At 39.7% G+C, this 20318-nt stretch overlaps 1 protein-coding gene across 2 annotated transcripts in view; it reads left to right on the top strand.

Annotated features, from left to right (window-relative positions):
• The window catches only part of LOC105548783 (chromosome unknown open reading frame, human C10orf11), a 1000756-nt gene that overhangs the window by 760500 nt on the left and 219938 nt on the right, over nt 1-20318 (top strand). For both annotated transcript variants that reach the window (XM_011992983.1, XM_011992972.1), the window contains exon 5: nt 5651-5735. In XM_011992983.1, coding sequence (XP_011848373.1) covers nt 5651-5735 — 85 coding nt within the window. The remainder of the gene's footprint in view (nt 1-5650; nt 5736-20318) is intronic.

Raw genomic sequence — 20318 nt, 5'->3', positions numbered from 1 at the left:
TATTCCAGAGAGGCTTTTGACACAATACTCCTCTCCCCACCAGCCTCTGCTGTGACCAGCTTCTCAATTGAATTACCCTTCAGCGCCCTCACTCAGCTTCATGGTCAGCTTTTGCCCAGACTGACTTCTTCTCCATTGGGATCTTTTCTTGGTCTCTTGGTTCCAGACTCACCCTCATCCCTTCCTTGCCTTTTGTTTTCCTCCCAAGTTCTTGGCTTCTTACTCTAGACAGGATATGGTTGTTCCTGCTTTCAAACCTGTCTATTATTCCCAACTTAATCTGTCTGTCAGTGACACCTTCTCCCTTGCTTTAGTGAAAGGCATGGTACCTTAGTCTGTGAGAGGGGTGGGAAGCTTCAGCCTTCTACCTGGTTCTTTAGTTTCTCTAACTTAATCCTTCGGAAGATGGCAAGTCTTTATGTTCTGATTCTGGCAACTTGGCCTGCACTTTCATGTTTAATTACAATCACGGTATGTAGTTTTATCTTTGACTTTAAAATGTTTTACTCATTCAGTTATCACGCATTGACTTCTTCCTATGTTTCTGGCAGTATGTTGGGCACAAGGATTAATTGTATAATTAGTTTCAGAAAGTTCATATAGTTAACCTCTAAAGCTCTCTGTTAGTATGAATGAGAAATGGGTAACGACATAACTACTGTTACAGGGGTTTAGATGTCATAATCGAGGTCAGGGACAACATTCTGTGATAATCCAGAGTATGGGAGTGTGAGGGACACGCTATGAGTTGATGGCTCTTTGTAACCAGTATTAATCATAGTATGTTTTTTTTTTTTTTATGACCCAGGAATGCAACCAACGTTCTCATTTTATTTTTCTTGGTATTCTTAGCACAGGGCTTGGCATATAGTAGGTGGTTATTAAATACTTGATAACTAAATGAGTGATGCTTTTTCTTATGAGAGAAAATAAATGTTTTTAGAAGAGTCAGCTTTATACCATGGTTTCAGGGAATGAATTGTGATGAAAAGTGAAGACTGCTTTTGCTTGAAAGAGGCTGACATATTTCCCAGACCCGGGATCACTTTCTGTGGTGTATGATTTAAGGGTGAGCGAGCATGCCAAAGCACTCCACTTGAGTTGAGTGATGGGGAATGAGTTGTGGAGCTGTGGTCTTAGATGGTATTTTGTGAAAAATAGTGGGAGATTTATGGCTATTAAACAACTTTGTAGCTGCCCCCTTCTTGTTTCGAAGTCTGCCAAATCTCTCCTCCTGTGGTCTGTATCAAGTTCTTTCAGAGCGTCCATGACATTTAGAAATATCCACCGGACTGCAGTTTTTCATTGAATGCACCCATTGGAAAGGGGCTTGAATTTTACGCATTTATCAGTTCCGGTAATCACTGAGTGAAATTCTCGCTTTGCAAGTCTGTTGTAGAATACACTGTACGTGCATTGAATCTTCTCCAAGCAGGTTGCCAAAGTTCTACCTTCCTTCTTTCCGTTATGGATATTGCAGAGTGCAGTATATTAGTGGCTATTTCCTTTATTGATGTGAGTTTTAAAAATTATTGGTAACTCTTTGATTGTAAGCAGGAGAAGAATCAAGTAACCTTCAGAATGCTTTAATGTATATTCAGCAGAAGGACTTACAAGGCCAGAATGAGTGTTTCAAGCCTTGCGGGGAAGGGGATACATATTTACCATCATCTGCTTTTTTCTATTCTAGAACTCACTCTCAGTAGCTCTAGAAGAAACAGAAATGGGATATTTCATCACAAAAAGCCAATCAGAGATGACATTTATCCATGTTGTACAAGTACTAGAGAACTGTTACAGGAATTTTTCTCTCATTATGGGTTCATGTCAATATAGGAGTGCATGGATTAGAAAAGAAATAGGGCCTTTTGGTGTTTTTTAAAAAATTTCAGGCTTAAGTCTGAGAAATTTCCAAAATGTAGAAAAGTTTTAAAAATAATGAACACATGTAGGGATCATCCAGAATTTGTGGTTTCTAATACTTTGACATTTTTTTAAAGTCTTCTTTAAATGAAAGAAAGAACATCATATATACAGCTGAAGTTCCCCTCTCTCCACATCCCACTAGCCCCAGTCCTACTACACTGCCCCTTGGCAGAAGCAATCTTTTTCATGAATTTAGTGTATATTTTTTATAATTTTTAGATGTTTCCATACATACATGAAATCAACAAACTTTATGTTTCCATAAATATTATATTACATTTATCATCTTGCAACTTGAATTTTCACTCTGTATTACATTTTTAGACCTATTCTAAGTGAGATATAGAAATCAAGTTTGTTTCTCTTAAATACTAAATATTATTTGGTCTTATTGATATACAACATTATATTTATTTATTTTCCTCATCGACAGACATTTGAGTTAATTCCAGTTTCTTCTGTTATAAATAATGCTGCAATAAACATTGTTTTATGTCTCAATTTGCAGAACCATGTGAGATTTTCTGTAGAGTATATATTTTAAGTGAAATTGCTGCACCAATTTTCAATTTTATTAGATATTGCTAAGTTACTCTTCAAAGCAGTCGAACCAATGTACATTCCCACTAGCAAGGAATGAGAGGATAACAGTTTCTTTTTCCTTTGTTCTCACTAGTACTTGCTATTGTGAGACTTAAAAGTTTGTCAATATGATGAGTGGAAAAATCATATCTTGTTTTAATTTGCATTGCCCTTAGTCCTAGTAAATTTCAGCAACTTCACTTATGTTCATTGACTGTTCAGGTTTTCTCATCTTTGAATTTCCAGACATTTCCTTTGTCTATTTTTCTATAATATTTTCTATTGATTTAAAAACATTCTTTTTTTATTTGGATATTAATTATTTATTGTAGATATTGCAAATATTTCCTGACAGGAGAATTTAAAAAGTAAAATGTAAAACTATAATTCCTTGCCATAGGCATTTACAAAATATGGCAAGAGCTGGGTGTGGTGGCTCACGCCTGTAATCCCAGCACTTTTGGAGGCTGAGGCAGGTGGATCACCTGAGGCCAGGAGTTGAACACCAGCCTGGGCAACATGGTAAAACCCTGTCTCTACTAAAAATGCAAAAATTAGCTGGATGTGGTGGCACGTGCCTGTAATCCCAGCTACTCAGGAGGCTGAGGCATGAGAATTGCTTGAACCGGAGAGGCAGAGGTTGCAGTGAGTTGAGATTGTGCCTCTGCACTCCAACCTGGGCAACAGAGTGAGATTCTGTCTCAATAACAACAACAAATTTGATAAGGATTCAAATATTTGAGAGTCTTTATAATCTTCAAGATTCAGATTTACTCAGATTTGCTTATTCTCATTTTAGGCATATCTTCTTAATCCAGGCAAAAGAAAACATTATTTAAATTTTACATTACTGCATACTCAGTATACAATGGGTATACTGCCTCAGTTTCAAGGCGAGTTCTTTATTCTTTGGCAGATACTGTATAAATTTAAGACATTTTCTTGCCCACTTCTTTCATATGATAATTGTGTCTTTCTGAATTATGCTTCTAATCCTAAGGTTCAGTGAACATCACTATTGAAAGGATCACATGGGCTTCATTTTGAAAAAAGCCAAGTCAAAGAGCTGATAGTTGGAACATTGATTTGTAGTTGTTTTCCTAAACATCCAGCCATAGAAGTCCCACCAAAAGGCATAGTTTGCAAAATCATTCTTTCCTGGATTATTTTCCATGATGTGAGTTTATCAATGGACACTGAGCAGAAAAGTAATTAAGTGCTGGTCATAGAATGATGACTGCAAAACAACAGAAGCCACACCATTTTTTGCTCTACCTAAAATACGAAACAAAACTAAATATCTCTTTTACGCTTGGTTACAGAATTCTAATGTGTAGCACAGTCAGAGGTGTTTCCGGAAAGGTGGCATTTGTTCCAGTAATTGTAGAAAAAAGCTGTCATCAAATTGTCAACAGCCCAAATCGAGATTAAAAGTTCTAAGAAATATCACAACACAACAAACTAAAACTCATATTGGATTTTTGGGTCTTTTTTTTAAAGTGATGAGATGGAGCAGAAATATTGACAGCTATGGCTTCCTATGGAGGAAGTATGATAGATCTAGGGAGGATGACCCCTGTACCCTCACCCCATATATCCTGCCTCAAGCATTAAATAGATGTCAAATTTAGGACACTATCATCATGTTTCATTCATGTAGAAATTACAGGAGACCTTGAATACCCAATAGAGAGATACTTGGTGACTGTAGTATTTGATTTTTAATCTAATTTTGGGCTCCACATTCTTGTAGTGTGCTAAAAAGTAGAAAAGTCTTTCCTACTTTAAAACATGTTTTTCTTGATGACTAAGCCTTTATTTCTGTGGACCCAATAGTCTTGGATCCAACTTGAAACACCATATATTTGCCTTGGAGCTGGAGTGAAGAAGTGCTACCTGAAAACTGTTTTCTACCTAGGGACAGGGCTTCTGATTTTGCTGCACTCTCTTCCTGTAAGTCTCCACTGAAAGCCGCTTAGTCAAACGTCTCAAATGTCAGAAATGAAATTTAAAGGGTTTTTCTAGCAAGTAGGTCTAATCTCCTACTTAGTTTTGATTCCTATAATATAGGTAATCTCTTTGGAGAAAAGGCCTGCTTTTAGGAGGGCAAATATATCCCATAGAATGTATTTCCTACTCCGGAAAGAAAAATGTAGCATTAATGAAATTTACTTTTTCACGAAGCTTGGAAAGATTGTAAGCTTCAGATTTTGATCCTAGCAGATGTTCTTTTTGGGATATTAAAAAAAAAAAAGCTGCATTTGATTTAGGAATCTCAGTTAAGAGTTACAGTGGTAATAATGCTTCTTGCTACTAGCAACCACACTGTGAGTGTGGCACACTGGCCATTGGTTCTGAGTGATAGCTGACCCCAAGCTGAAGTACTTTCTTTTGGCTTTAGCTCACAAGGATGTTGGGTTCTGAAAAGAGAGCCTTAGCAGCTTGGGCCATCTCGGACACCGTTCTATGGTTAAAGAGTTGTCTGCATGCAGTGAAAAAGCATCATCCTAGATGTATCTTATGTTATTTTCTTTTAGGCCTTGGAGTGACACATTTGTTGATAAGCACTACATCCCAAATCCAAATTTCAGACGTATTTCTCATCGCTGTTGTTAAACTGAGCCGGAATCCCCAGTGCACAACACAAGACAATTTATATCCTTTCCTATGGTGACTTCATTCTGCTGAGTCTTTCATGCCACTGGGCTCATGGAAGTCAGCCCTGGTTTTCCCCATTTATCCCTAGGGGCAGAACTTAACCTCTTCACTAGTATCCAAAGAAATCTGCCTATAGCCAGCCTTTACTTTGTGGGAATTACTGGATGAAGGCTTGATGGAAATCTAAGCCTTTAACTTTTCCTGTCTTCTGCCTCTCTCTTTCTCCTCCTCCCTCTCCTTTCATTTCAGCACATAAACTGCCCCCTTTTCTTAGAGCTATTCCATATGTACCGAGGCCCCTCAAAGCTTTGGATCTTACCCAACACTTACCAGAATATTATCTCAACAAAAACAACTCTTGCTTCCTAAGAAATATCTTGGTGGATAATTTTCTCCAAGCTTAGATCCCAAGGAGATGAGTCTAGGTAAATGAGGAGTTTGGTATTTGGTGTTGCTTCATGTTGACTTTGTTTATGTCACACAGGCTTCCAGTGAGGACGTTGCCGGCTCTCCGGAGCTCCACTACACGCCCTTGCCTTCTGCTTCCAGGGAACTCACCAGTCACCAAGGTTGGAACTCAGCTTTTTATTGCTCTCAGTGGGTGCAGGGAGGGACACTTGGCTGTGCAGAGCTCTGGCTCATTACTGTTGCCTCGGCACTTTAGAAAGAACACAGTGCTTTTTAAGTCCTTGATGAGAAAACCATACCTGTCACACGTAGTGATTTTAACCTGTATTAAACAGAATTTAGTGGCAGTCTACTCAGGAGGCAAATAAATCTACGGTATAATATAATTTTGTGATTTTTTTTCTTTAAATAAAGAGATTAGAGTACTTAAAAATTATCAAGGAGATGTTAACTCCAGTATTAGTGATGGAGAGAATTTGGGAAACTCACTAACATTTATAAAAGTGTCATTGTTTGAGAATATAACAACATCTGTAATTTCAAAATGAATGAACTCTACGTTATAACTAAAAGGAATTCCAATTTGCCTGGCAACATTGAGAGAAGCCATGTGCAGTTTTTGCTGAATTCCCTTATTCTCAAAACGTTAATTTGGTTTACTCAGTTTTACCAAAGCCTTGCATGTCTGTTGCCATCTCTAGAGTCTTCAACTTCAAAAGCAGACAGAACACTGACATGAAATATTTGAAAATGTCTTATCCCTAAGCTGGCTGTTTTAAATATTGTTTCCCCAAGAAGGAAATTCCACTTGTACATGTAAAGAGGAACGTGAACAGGGACTATTCCGGCATTGTCATCCCAGCAGCATTGCAGGATGAGCAGGTGGAAGAACAGGCTGTGTAGATGCTCAGAAAGTAGTGAACCTGACCCTCCGAGTCACCATCTGGGCTCTGGGCAAATGGGATACTTGTATTCTGCAGGAAATGAAGAAGAGAGTAGTGCAGGATTTCCAGTGTCTGTGGCTTGGACCTGTGTTGCCTTTTTGGTGTCTGGGCATCAATAGAACTTTTCTATATTTAAATATACTTTAGTTAATTTTGTGAAAAATCAATTTTGCTCCAAGTTGGGGGAATAAGCTGCTGCCGACCTGCTGTGTTTTGAGGGGTCTGAACAGGTCTCTTTCGCTGAATATTCTTTTGGAAGTCTTAAGCATACATCCCTTTTGAGACTGTTTTTGGGGGAATTTCCCTAAAATGACACCACATCTAGATGGAGCAACAAATTAACTCTTAAATTAGCCTCATATCCTCATGTGTTTATTTATTGGTTTCTTGTATTTGAATAAGGGTATTTTTACTTTAGAGTCTATTGAATAAGTTGCATAGAAACCGAAGTCTCAGAAACCTCCCAGCCACTTCTAAAGTTTATCTGGCCATGAAATTGAGATTTCACAATGGGGAGAGATGATCAGATAGATGATAATCATTAGGAATAGGGCAAATATCATCTGTCATTTTTAACAGTAATATAAAGAATCTGAGACTTGAAGGAAGGAAATATAACACAATATAGTTTTAAGATATTTGGAATAATATTTGGAATATGGAAAAATGCCTAAAGTTGTTAGAGTTCAAATAAGTGCTCTTGGATGACATTAGGGCCTAACATCAATGAGAGAAATGTAAAGACATTTTTTAAAGGGAGCCAACACAGACATCTCAATTTTACTGAAGAAAATCCCTACACATTTAACACATTGGTTTCCTGATCAGTGCTGATTTGGTTGTTGATAAAAGCAAGTCCGCACCACCAAATGATCTTTGGGCTGATGGCCATAAGGAGACCAATAAAGAGAAGACCAAGGAAGTTCATTAAAGCTAGATTATTGAACTGATCTGTGCAGGAGAAAGGTGAGACTAATATATTTCAGCTTGGCATAAACCAATTTGGCTTGAACCAACTTGGCTTTTCCCAAATGAGAAAGTCATTATTTTTTGGCACTAAAATGAAACCACTTAATACTATCTCGTTTTTTTTAATATTTAAGAGAATTATTTCAAGTTTCTGATCATGTAAATCACGAAACTATTTGAATGTCATTTGTTAATACCTTCATGCAAACAGCTTACAAACATTTATGCAGAAGGGGGCCTTTCATGGTGTGAGGACAAATTACATCAATTCTTTCTCAAGTGAAATTCTCCATGATGTCTGAAACTTTTGTCTATACAGTCCTCACTGGAAGTTCTATTTGCAAATAATTTTTTATTCATCCAGTTCCCAATCTCTTTTCCTTCCGCACCAACAACTACAGAAGCTGGCGGGCAGTAGTTCATGTGCAAATTGCTATTTTTCTGTACATGCCATTTTCCCTTTACTTGTCCTTTTATGTAACTTCCAATGTCGAGTATGATAGGCCCAAGATTCATGTCCTAAAAACTGTAGATTCAAATGCAAAGGAAGTCCGGGCTTAGAATAATGATCAGGAGACCTGGGACTCAATTCTTCCATCTGCTACTTGTAGATAATCCATACATCACAGGGATAGTAACATGTCGTACTTTGCTTCCTACATGAAACTTTTACTGATCTGAGTTATGTTGATTTTCTTCTTTCTATAGGTACATCTGATATTTGTTTCTATCTTCCAGGTGCAATTGTTCATATTCTGCTTTGTATGATAAAGGTCAGGTTCTGTGTGTCTTAAACTCCTTATAAATGAAAACTTCCTGAGAGGTAGCAGTAAGTCCAAATCATCTTTCTTTTTTTTTTTTTTTTTTGAGATGGAGCCTCACCCTGTCACCCAGGCTGGAGTGCAATGGCACAGCCTTAGCTCACTACAACCTGCCTCCCGGGTTCAAGTGATTCTCCTGCCTGAGCTTCCTGAGTAGCTGGGATTACAGGCACGCACTACCACACCTGGCTAATTTTTTGTATCTTTAGTAGAGACAGGGTTTCACCGTGTTGACCAGGGTGGTCTCAAACTCCTGACCTCATGATTCACCTGTCTCGGGCCCCCAAAGTGCTGGGACTACAGGCATGAGCCACCGCGCCCAGCCTCATCTTCTCTTTGATATCACTGACACTGCCCATTCTTCAGGTATCAGCTTACATATCACAGCTCCAAAAGAAACTCCCCTGATCCCCCCTACACACTTATATTAGGCCAGTGTTCCCTGTTCAGGGACTATCTTCCTAGATAGGCCATAAGCTGTTGGAAAGAGTGGTTGTGATTACGTATGTTCACCAGTTTATCTGCAATGCCTGGCACAGGGCCTCCTACCTAAATGGAGTTCCATATATATTTGTTCAGTAAAGACTGAGTAATAGAAACCCAGGGGAAGCGTGAGTATCTTAGTCACCTCTGCAAGGTAACTTGATTGCATGTGAGAAAGGAGACCCTGCCTCCTTTGGGGGTGAACACACTAAAGGGAAAGGTCTAGCTGTGTGGACCTCAGACTTCAATTCTGTTGCTTTCATAAACCCAAACCATCAGGGATGGGTGTCATATGTGTTGATTCATTACCAGAGAGCATTTAGTCGCAAAGCCTAACTTCTAAATAGTTGATTATTTCAATGTTGTAGTTTTCAAGCATTGGTAGTTTGATGGTAGGGAAGGGAATAGAATGAATTGAAGTAACTGATGGAATTATGTTACTAGAACAGAAAGTCTCAAGGAAGGGGTCAGACTCTCAGTAAGGTAAAGATTGTGGTACACACATGGATTTAGAATGGTCCACCTGAATTCTCTCTGAGAATGCTGCCCTGGGTTGGAGCATATCTTTGGAATGAGGAGGACACGGGGATGTGTCAGTAATCTCAGTTGTTCCCTAGTGACAATCTACATATTGTGCCCTTGGCTGTGTCCATGTTAGGAGGAGTGCTAAAATATCTGTTGGAGAAATGTCCCTTTAAATATGTTATGAGTACAGGACATGCCCTAGCATGCCAGGTATTGCCGTTCTTTACCTAGTAGCTCTTAGAAGTAGAATTCACATTTGTACAGGGCATTGTATCTTTTGGGGAAAACATTTCTATTTAGAATGTAAACTATATCATCCTCAAGAAAACCCTATAAAGTGGGGAGGGCAAATATTATTCCCATTTAACAGAGGGAGACATCAAGAATTGCTGGGGATGATGGAGCAACTCAACAACAGGCAAGGGAAACAAAATCAAACCCTGTGCCCTTAATTCTCAGGTCACCCCTGACTTTTGTCCTTTACCCAGTGCATATGAAGCAAGTGTAGGTAGGACTAACTGTGGCCTTGAGCTGGAAGGAAGAGGAGAAAAAGTACAGGTAGAGGCATGGCCTGGAAATGTTCACCACTGCCATGCATTTCCAAAGCCTGTGCTAAGGCTGCGAGGAGATACTTGCCTGCCTCTGTCAAAGAATTGCATTACTCCTGCTCCACCATTCTTTATTTTTAAATTACAGAACAATAAAATCAGGAGTGGAGAAGGTTTGAAAACAAAAAGGGACAATGCTCCATGTCAGTCTGGATGGGGAAAATAAAAGGCACTCTATGTATTCCAGTAATGAAGAGTTTTAATGGAAGGAATTAGAGGTGCTGCCACCACCCAGTCTCAACCTCAGCACTGAACCAGTGATTCTCAGCAGCTTGCTGGAAAGTTTCTGTGGATCACAGGAACACCTAGGCATCTCTCACTGACTTTCTTTATCTGAAGCACCTGTGCGGGGATTCTCACATTCACCTGGAGACTGTTTCAGTCATTGCCATTATCCATACGTTGCTCTGCTCCTCCTTTTCTCTAGATTTCCAGATCATACTCCAGCATCTCTCTTAGGCCAACTCTCACCTAGGTTGATTCGCTGAAGGTGATTCTGAGATACACAGTTTTCAGTTCTCCCTTGAAGCTACAGAGAAAACCTTAGAAGAAAGCGGACGGTGGTAATGCTAAAACAGAGAATCCAGCACATCTACCATAACCCCGCCTTGCCAATAGCTATCACGTGGAGGATCTCATTTCAACTTGTCTGCATACACGTTTTGCAAGATAATTGCAAGCCTAGTGAATGCCCCCGAATTATTTATTTCCTGATGCTTATACTATAGTCTTGAAGATATGCCATAGTTAGCTTGCCATATTAAACATTGGACTTGAAATGTATAAAAGAAAGAAAGCAAAAAAAAGAAAAAACAATGAAGAGGAAATTTGCTGTGAAACTTGCTTAGAGAGAACCTTTCTACTTTGACTATTGTTGGCAATCTTGCCATTATTTTTATTGACACAGTTGTTAGGTACTCATCTTCCTCTCCAACCAGGGGCTTGATCTATTTGTGTTTGAAATTGGTTGCTGGGGCTGTCACAAAGTAATTTATACAGCAACTTATCATAATTAGTTATCGTTTGCAGTTTCCCTAATGTGAGTTGCATTTTATGCTTAGCAATTGATTTTTCTGTATATCTCCATGAAGCAGCTCAATGTATGCCATTCAAAAAAGAAGAAAAAGACCGAAAGAAAAACTGTGGTTTTTTATATTATTTAAAACATTTTTAGCCTGAGATATCATAAAATACGTTTCCACAGGAGCCATAAATACAGAATGCTTTGCTTCAACTCATTAAATCAGCCAAAGTGAAGGTGAACAAAAGGAAATTTAAATGTCTGTATGTGAAGAGGTAGCAATGTAGACAAAGATATTTGGGATGGGGAGATGTTGGCCAGAAAAACTTCATGCCAACAAGCATAATGCTTTCAGGAGGGCTCAAAAGGAAGTTACTTGATGACTAAACTATTGCTCACAATTTGTTTTGGGCTTTTATAGGATTTAGAGGTGCAGGGGCAGAATGATGTGATACTTTTCCTTATCCATTATAAGGGTCACAGCCTATAACAAAAGACAGGTTAACAAGAGAAGAGGATAAGAAATTTACTTAATCAAAGTTTTCTGAGACAGGGGGGCCTTCAGAAATGAAAGGGAAAACTATTTTTATGCTTATGTTAATGAAGAATGGACAGCTGTGTAGAAACATGATTAGACAAATGGTATGATCTAATGGTAGTCAATTGAGGGGAAACGCAGCAAGCCCTATCTGTTCAGATTCTTCTTGACCTCTCTATGTAGCATTCCTTCCCCTGGTTATAGCACAGGACCCTCTGAAATGAGAGTCTTCAAAGGAGAAGAGAGAGTGTGACCTTTCTAGGTTTCATGGCTGGCTTTAAGGGACAGGATTCTAGTTTCAATGACCCCACTTAGGGAAAAGGAATTCTGGTTTCTGTAACTCACTGCAGGGGAGAGACAGAGGGATGAAGGAGCAGGTAAGAGAAGGCCAGAGAGACCTTGCTTTTGAGGCCCTTCCAGTGTCTTTTGTTTCAAAGCACTCAGCACGTCAAGGTGCCACAATTTGGGGTATTGTGTTCTGAGCCCTGTCAGAGGCAGTATGTCTCTTTCAGCAACTTTTAGTTTTTCATTTTTAGATTTCTACTATCTTGTCGTGTCAGCCACAGGGAATGTGAAAGCTCAGTGTGTCTGATCATTATAAACAAAATCTACAGCAAACAATAGCAAAGACTCAGGAAAATAGATGCATTTATTTAGGCCAGCTTAATAGCTCAGCATCAAGGAATCTTTTGCCTACTGCCTCTTGGTTCTCACTGATCATTTAAAAAGATGGGGCTGGATGCAGTGGCTCACGCCTGTAATCCCAGCACTTTGGGAGGCTGATGCAGGTGGATCACTTGAGGTCAGGAGTTCGAGACCAGCCTGGCCAACAGTTTGAGACCAGACAGGCCAACTGGCCCGTCTCTACTAAAAATACAAAAATCAGTTGGGTGCAGTGGCAGGCACCTGTAATCCTAGCTACTTGGGAGGCTGACACAGGAGAATTGCTTGAATCCAGGAGGTGGAAGTTTCAGTGAGCAGAGATCATGCCACTGCACTCCAGCCTGGGTGACCGAGTGAGACTCTGTCTCAAACAAAACAAACTAACAAAAAGATGGGATGAACAATCTGATGGTTCTGGTGACTTTGCCAGGTAGGTCTCACCTAAGGTCAGACCCTATTACTAAGACAACCTGCTTATATATTGCCTTCTGCCTTCCAGAATATTTTGATTAGTGTTTCAAGAGAGCTAAGCATCAAATAATTTCTCCAAAAATTGTCACTGACTCATTGAAAGTTCATAGAAGCACGACAGATCCAAATTTTCCCCATGAATAATGTATTGAAAAGTCGCAAAAGGAAAGAGAGAAAAGAAAAAAGAAAAAAACCTCCTTAGAGACAAAGACATGTTTTTGTTCAGGGGTCCTGTCAAATAAGAGTATGGCCTTGGCTTGTATCTTTTAGACTTCTTGCCACCACTGTGCCTTGACTGTGTGGGGGAAGAGTGTGTTGGTTCCTCGTGCAGAACTATTATTAGCATTTGCTAATTATGTAAAATGATTTCCTCTGATGACATTTTCAACAGAACCCATTACTTTAGTTTTCTTTCCTTCATAATGCTTTTATGGGCTTATAATCTTTGTGGAATTCTCAGATGCTGAGAGATGCTAAAGTTTCCTTTATTTAATCGAGGTGACTAGTAATTTGACAGTAGTGGTTGACAGGTTTATTTTATCTGCGTGGCAGTAGGAGTCTATTTTCAGTGGGTGCACTCTGTTCCAAAGTAAAAGGACTTTACTAAGTGCTGAATAAATTGTACTTTCCTTTGATTCTAGACCTTGCTGAAGTGGTTTAAAAACTCTGGTCTGGGTCATCAAATTCATCTCCCTGCTACTTTGCAGGGTCAATAGCTTCACTCTGTACAGAGCCGGGCTGGGGTGGATTGGAATGGAGGGTAGTGTAGATTAAAACTTCCGCACATATATAGATAGATGTGCATGTGTGCACTCGCTGTCTGCGAGGGTGGCAGTGATGGAAGAGCAAGCCAAGTGGAATCTGAAGATGGATGAATCTGTTAGACTATTACCAAGACTGGCATGGAGTTTAGCCAGGAACTTTAAGCAACCTCCTTTAAACATTTGAAATCCACAGGGGTCCATTTCCTCTCCTTTTTCTCCAAGGATGATTTTTCATTTGCAGTCTCCGAGATTGCTTTATTTCTATTCTTTCGACAGAATTGTGGTATTCTCATAGACACAGAAGGCCTACGAATCTGGTTTTTCCTTCCCAGAGGCAAAGTAAGGAGGGAAAAATGTATTTCAGTTTTCCCCTGCCCCTCAAATAGTGGCAAACCCTACTTCTGTAAAATGAGAGGTCAGAAAGACAACTCTTCCCCCAACAGGCAGTCCCAATAAAAAATGATGTAAAAACATGCTGCCTTTATCTTAAAAAATGGAAGCTTAGAATGTACGGGGTGGAAGCTTCTAAATGGGCTTGTGTTTTAGAGTCCTTATGTTTCTTGCCCCTTTTTATGAGGAAAGAAGTATGATATGGTCAGTAAGACAAAGATTGCTATGAGCACAGTCATTCAAGAATCTCCCCAACATGTCTTTATTTAGTACCTACTGTGTACCAAGTGTATTGTTAGGATTTGTGGAGAATTCAGAAATAGAGAATATTATCTCTATCTTCCAGGAATTTATGGTTTGATTGAGGAAATCCCAAAAATGAAGTAATACCAACCAAACAAGATATTATATGTTATATAAATAAGGGCTCTATTAGTTGGTAAAAGCTGCAGGTGCTCTCAATGTTTAGAAAAGATAGGGCACAGTGTAGGTGAGACTCCTCAGGTATGGCTCTTTGGAGGATGTTGGCATTGAGCTTTGAAGAACATGTTAAGTGGGGAGCAAAAGAACGGCATTCCAGAAAGGTAAACGGGTAAAGATAAAGCAAAAGGGCAAGAACAGGTAGAACTGATGAGAGAAAGGGACCCTGTTTTGAAAAGGTCAGAAATAAGGTTCCTTATGTAGGATAGATCCACATTATGGCAGGTCTCGGACAGACAGAAGGGTTTATATTTGATTCAAAACCATGCTGTAGGATTATTAATCTGCAAGTAGTATGCAGGGGTAAGTGGAAAGGAGGGAGCCTGGACTCCAGAAGGCCATGAGGGAATGGGATTGGAGGGGGATCATTTCAGTCTTAGAAGCCTTAGATTTCCAGATAACCAGGTTCTGTGCCCATAGACTGTGATGCCTCCAAAGAGCAGGTTTCTAGCAAAGGTAATTTAGAAAACAACTTGGTAACAGATGGGGAAGACAGCTGGGGCCAGGATAGATACTGCCAGGAGAGCAGGAGTGGGGGCCATGCACAGGGAACCTTATGGCCACTATGGAGTTGTTGTATGAGGTTGCTGATGGTTTGGTCACGAGGACTCAGGCATCAGAGAAACTGGACAGTCAATGTTTTCCCTCCGCATGTTATTCAGAATATTTCTGATGTTGGCTTTTGAAACTAAAGCATAGGGCCCAGGATAATGTTGCAATAATCCAGCGTTTGATGATCAAGGCCTGGAGTGGCTGGCTGGCTGGCTAGGGGTACAAAGAATAAAGGAAGGAGTATGGGAAACATTCTGTTGCAAACACAATAGACCGAATACTGATTATATTTCAGGGTAGAGAGAAACAGAGGACCAGAAAGCTGTAAGGAAGCCAACATGGTGTGTGGGAGGCTGTGGTCTCTGCCTGTTGCCCCTCTCCTGGTTCATCCCCATTGCAGGATTCTCTCCCACCATTCATGCATGAACTCTAATCTGGCCTGTTAAATGAAAGACTGGTGGAGTTAATGTAGTGGAGCTTGTGGCAGCAGGAACAAACATACAAAAAGCAGGCAGAGCAGCCACAAACATTTGTTCTCATTCTAGTCTTTGGCTTAAAGATGAGCTTCATTCTCTTAAAAACTAATAAGTACCCAGGGTGTTTTATTTCTGAATCTTGGGCTTCTGGAAGGAGAGTGATTTGAAGCCAATGCTTTTGGTCTAAATTGTTCTGCCGTGACCTCAGGCCGGTATTAACTTCCTAGTCCCAGTTCTTCTGACTCTTTTTATTTCCCTGTCTCTTATAGAAAACTTTACCCTGCCCCAGGTTTTTCCTCATGTAGTGATTTTACAACCTTTTTTGGAACAAATAAACAAACATCTGGAATCATGTGGTACATTTAATTAAAAAGTTTGCATTTGGCCAGAAATGGTAAAATCATGAAAAATGGCCTGTCGGTGAGCTCAAGAAGGCCAAATGATGACGTTGTTGGCTGCAAATGGACTGAAATTGAGGGAGGTGAACACCTGCTCAGCTCGGCCTGCTGTCCTCTAGCTTCCTCCTCCAGCCATTAATATTTACTGCAGTTTCTTTATCCATTCTAATGAAATTTTTTGGTTGGGGCTGGTCTGGGGAGAGGGCTGTTACTTTTCCAATAACCTTGGATTTGTTGCGATGTGTGTACTTTATAAAGGGTGTGGTATTGGGCTTTTTGGGCTTTTCATTTCCCTTGCTCAGAATTCCATATGCTTCAGGTCACCGCAGGGGCCTTTTTCTGTTTCTTCAATCAGTCACTCAGCCATGGTTTTCTTGAGAGCCGCTACCCAGGGCATGTAGGAGATGCAAAAGAAGCTGTGGGCTCTGCCTTCAGAAATCCTACAGTCTAATTGGAGACAAGGTCCTACGCAGACAAAGCAGAGGCCAAGCTAGGTGGAAGAGTGCAGAGAAGGGAGGGATCTCCGACGATAGAAAGATTGGGAGGTGGCCTTGAATGAAGGTGAGAACTGAGTTGAAAGAACTTTCCCTGAGTGAGTTCCAAGTGTGAAAGGATTTAGGGAGAGACCAAGTTGTGGAATTCTTGTCTAGTTTCTGGTCTTAATCTAGGTGAAAGTAGGGGGTGGATACGTTTAAAGCAAGAATTAGATATGATTATTCTACATTTCCAATTAGCTTCTCCTTTGCAAGACATAGCTAGGGTGAAGTAAAATTTAAGTTTTGTTTGCAAATTAGGATAAAATGTTAAGATGATCTGGCTTTACAGAGTGTAGTGCTCTCATATGTCTCCCACATGAAGATTTATACCAAGGATGAGATTATTCTTAGGACAAAGTGAGAAGTTTTTCTTGTTGCACGGAATACAAGGGAAGTGACCAGGGGCTGCAAATATAGTGAGCACCGTTTGGGTTAGATCCAAGGGAAGTGTGAACCCATAGGTATCTGAGACATGTCTCACAATAAATTTAGAAAGTTTATTTTGCCAAGATTTAAGGATGCACCTGTGACACAGCCTCAGGAGGTCCTAGTGACATGTGCCCAAGGTAGCCTGGGCACGGCATGGTTTTATATGTTTTAGGAAGACATGAGACATCAATCAAATACATTTAAGATGTACATTGGTTTGGTCCAGAAAGGCAGACAACTTTAAGTGGGGGGAGCTTCCAGGTTATAGGTAGATTTAAAATTTTTCTGGTGGGCAATCAGTTGAAAGAGTTATCAATAGAAAGGAATATCTGAGTGATATAAGAGGCTGTAGAAACCAAGACATAATCATGCAGATGAAACCTACAGGCAGTAGGCTTCAGAGAGAATAGATTGTAAATATTTCTTACCAGACTTAAGGTCTATGTAGATGTTAAATGCTGGTTGGCTTTTCCTGAATTACAACAGGGAGGAGGGCATAATGAGGCACGTCCAACCCACCCCCCTACTTTCCATCATAGCCTGAACCAGTTTTTCAGGTTAACTTTGGAGTGCCCTGGTCAACAGGAGGGAGTCTATTAAGATAGTTGAGGGAGCCTTAGAATTTTATTTTTGGTTTACAGAAGGATAAGTATTGTTTTGAACTCAGGTGTGGATTGGCAAGGGAGATAGAGAAATCACCATTCCCCAAGGCCTTTTACTGAAGGACTTGCTCATCTATCTTTGAGGTAGCCTGAAGGAAGTGAAATGAAACTTAAACAATGATCAGATCCTGACTGGATGTGATCCTGGGTTCTCTATGTCAATGCTGGTTCAGCTTTTTCATAAAATGAAATCAGGGTTTCACCTTGACCCTTCTGGACTTGTACAAGCACAGGGAGATATAGGATCATGCTGGATGGAGCATAACTTCAGTTGCCAGAGGAGTTCTTAGTCCTCAGCTCTTTATTATTCTTGTGCATCTGTTTCCTTAAATACTCTCTGCAGAAGCATTAGCATGAAAATAAAAGAGTACAGCAACTTGGAATTTTCCATCTGTAGCTTCCTTAGTCTGTGGGGTCAAAGTTGTGTCCTCAGGGATGCTAATGCAAACTCTGTGTGCTGTTCCAGGGCAAATGTTTCTCAACTAAAAGACAAGAGGGGGTGGGGAGCCAGGGAAATAATGCAATGCTAATTCCCAAACACAGACTGACCAGAGGTCCCAATTTAAATTGCTGCTCCCCAAACTCTATTCCCACCCTCCCCCAAAGGAAAAAAAATATCCTGTGTTGTTAGGACAGACATCTGTGTGAGAGCAATAAAACAGTCTTCTCCCTTGTGGATTAGCTCTTTATTCCTTTATTTATCTTGCTATACTTCATCAGTTTATCCTAAATCAAGGAGAGTCAAAGAGGATAAGATGCAGTCCCTTTTTTGTTTTTGATTAAGGAAACCCATACAACCATCCTCCTACACAAATTTCTTTTCTCAAGAGAGAGCTTTCCTTGTTATGTCTAATTTCTCCTCCCACTTTTTTTTTTTTTATTGGCCTCCTTGGAAACTCTCTGGAACTTTTATTTCATATAATGTTCAAATCAGATAATGAAACTCCTCCAGAGACAGGTTAAATAGGGCAGTGAATGTTGGCATGTCTGCATGATTCTAAAGTACAAGGGGAACTAGGATAGCAGACTTAACATATTCCATAGCCTCCTTTTCTTCTTCCAAATTCCTAGAAGTTTATTAATTCTTTCAAGAGATATCTATGGAGCATGTTCTATGTGTCAAACCCTGTTCAAAACATTAGAGATAGGGCTGTGCACAAAGTAGGCAAACATTTCTGCCTTCAAAGAGCTTATGTTCTAGTCAGAGAGACGATCTATAACTAAGATAAAAATAAAACCACCACATAATATATCAGTACTAAGATGAAAACAAAAGCAGATCAAGGGTATGAGAGAGTATGTGTTGGCAATTTGAGATCTGATAGCCAGAGAAGCCACCACTGAGAAGGTGATGGTGGAGTAAAGACCTTGGAAGTTGAGGCATGGAGCCCTGATGTCTGAGAGAAAAGTGATCCAGGTCAAGGAAGGAGCAAATGCAAGGCCCTGAGGTGGGAGCATGCTCCTGGCATACATGAAGTACAACCAAGAGGCCAGTGTGGCTAGGGTGAGCAATCTAGAGAGAGAGTGGTAGATGAAGCCAGAACAATAGCAGGGGCTAGAACTTGTAGCCCATTGTTAAATTTTAAACCCAGGAACATTAAACTTTTAAAGAATTTATTTGAGCAGATAGTGATTCATGAATCAGGCAGCACTAGATTGCATGTGGTTCAGGGCTCCACCAAGAGGGTGTGAGGGGATATTTTTTATAACGTGTTTGTGGAAGCCAAGACAAAGAATTGTTTGACTGGTTAAAGTGGAAAGTCCCAGTTAGAGGTTAATTGGTGGTTTCTTGTTGGTTAAGCTTAAGTTTCGTTTTACTGCTTACATTGACTTGGGTTTTGGTTTGCTTATGTAGGAATCCAAAGTGCTGGAACCATCTCAGCCTAATGGCTTCCTGATAGATTATTTTAACACTGCTTACTGTGACTAAGACAGGAAGCTATTTCAAGGCAGAAGAAATAATAGAAATGATATTACCCTTCTCCTTATAGAAAAAAGCAACAACTCCCAAATGAATAACTAACTGGAAAAGAAAGAAAGGGTACTGCTTTTGATCAGAAACTATTGGTTTTCTGAAAGATCACAGCCCAAAATAAATGCAACAGAGTTTCAAAATGCAGAACCAAGACCCAGCAGGATGGCATATACCTATAAGCTCAGATATGCCTGAGGTAGGAGGACTGTTTGAGTCTAGGAGTTTGAGACTGTAGTGTGGAGTGATTGAGCCTGTGAATAGCCATTGTACTCCAGCCTGGGCAGCATAGTGAGACACAGTCTCATAAATAAATAAATAGTAAATAAATGGACGTAGAACTAGCTTCAGGAGTTCTTTAAGCACAGAGAAAGCTACTAGGGGCCTCATAGCAGGCAATAATTTAGGCTTCCTCAGTGGGTACAGCCACATGGGTCATATCATCTATATACTTCTCTCCATCCTTAGTTTAGGCATCAAGTAACAGAGCTATCTCTAAGCCAGAACAGTAAGTGTGAGTGATTGGATCAGAAAATAGGATGGCAGGACTTGGTACAAATGTATAAGTCATAATAAATGAGAATGAACTAAATTAAAAGAGCACTCCCAGATTTGGTTAATAAAAAAAAAAGAAGATGTAAAATAAAGTACTTTTTCAAGAGGTACATATAATAAAACAACATAGGCAGCTTGAAAATACAGGAATTAAAGGACAGAAATACTGGATACCTGCTTACACAAAATCCAAGAAGAGCAATGTTAATATTCAACAAAACAAGACTCAAGATGATTACTGAAATGCCAAACAGGGTTATTTTGCATAACTAAGAAGATACAATGGAAATCTAAAACAATCATGAATCTTAAGGCAACCAATGATACGACTTTGAAATTCATAAAGCAGAAATTTCTAGAAATACCAGAAAAAACGAACAAAGTCACCATCACGAAGACTTTAGCACATCTCCTATGAAAATGACAGCTAAATGAATGGAAATTTTACAATACCTTCATTTTGTTACATAGAAAATAGGGTGATAAT

The sequence above is a fragment of the Mandrillus leucophaeus genome, unplaced genomic scaffold (genome assembly GCF_000951045.1).
Source record: "Mandrillus leucophaeus isolate KB7577 unplaced genomic scaffold, Mleu.le_1.0 Scaffold111, whole genome shotgun sequence".
Taxonomy (NCBI): Eukaryota; Metazoa; Chordata; class Mammalia; order Primates; family Cercopithecidae; genus Mandrillus; species Mandrillus leucophaeus.
This window is presented reverse-complemented; position numbering and strand designations above follow the sequence as displayed.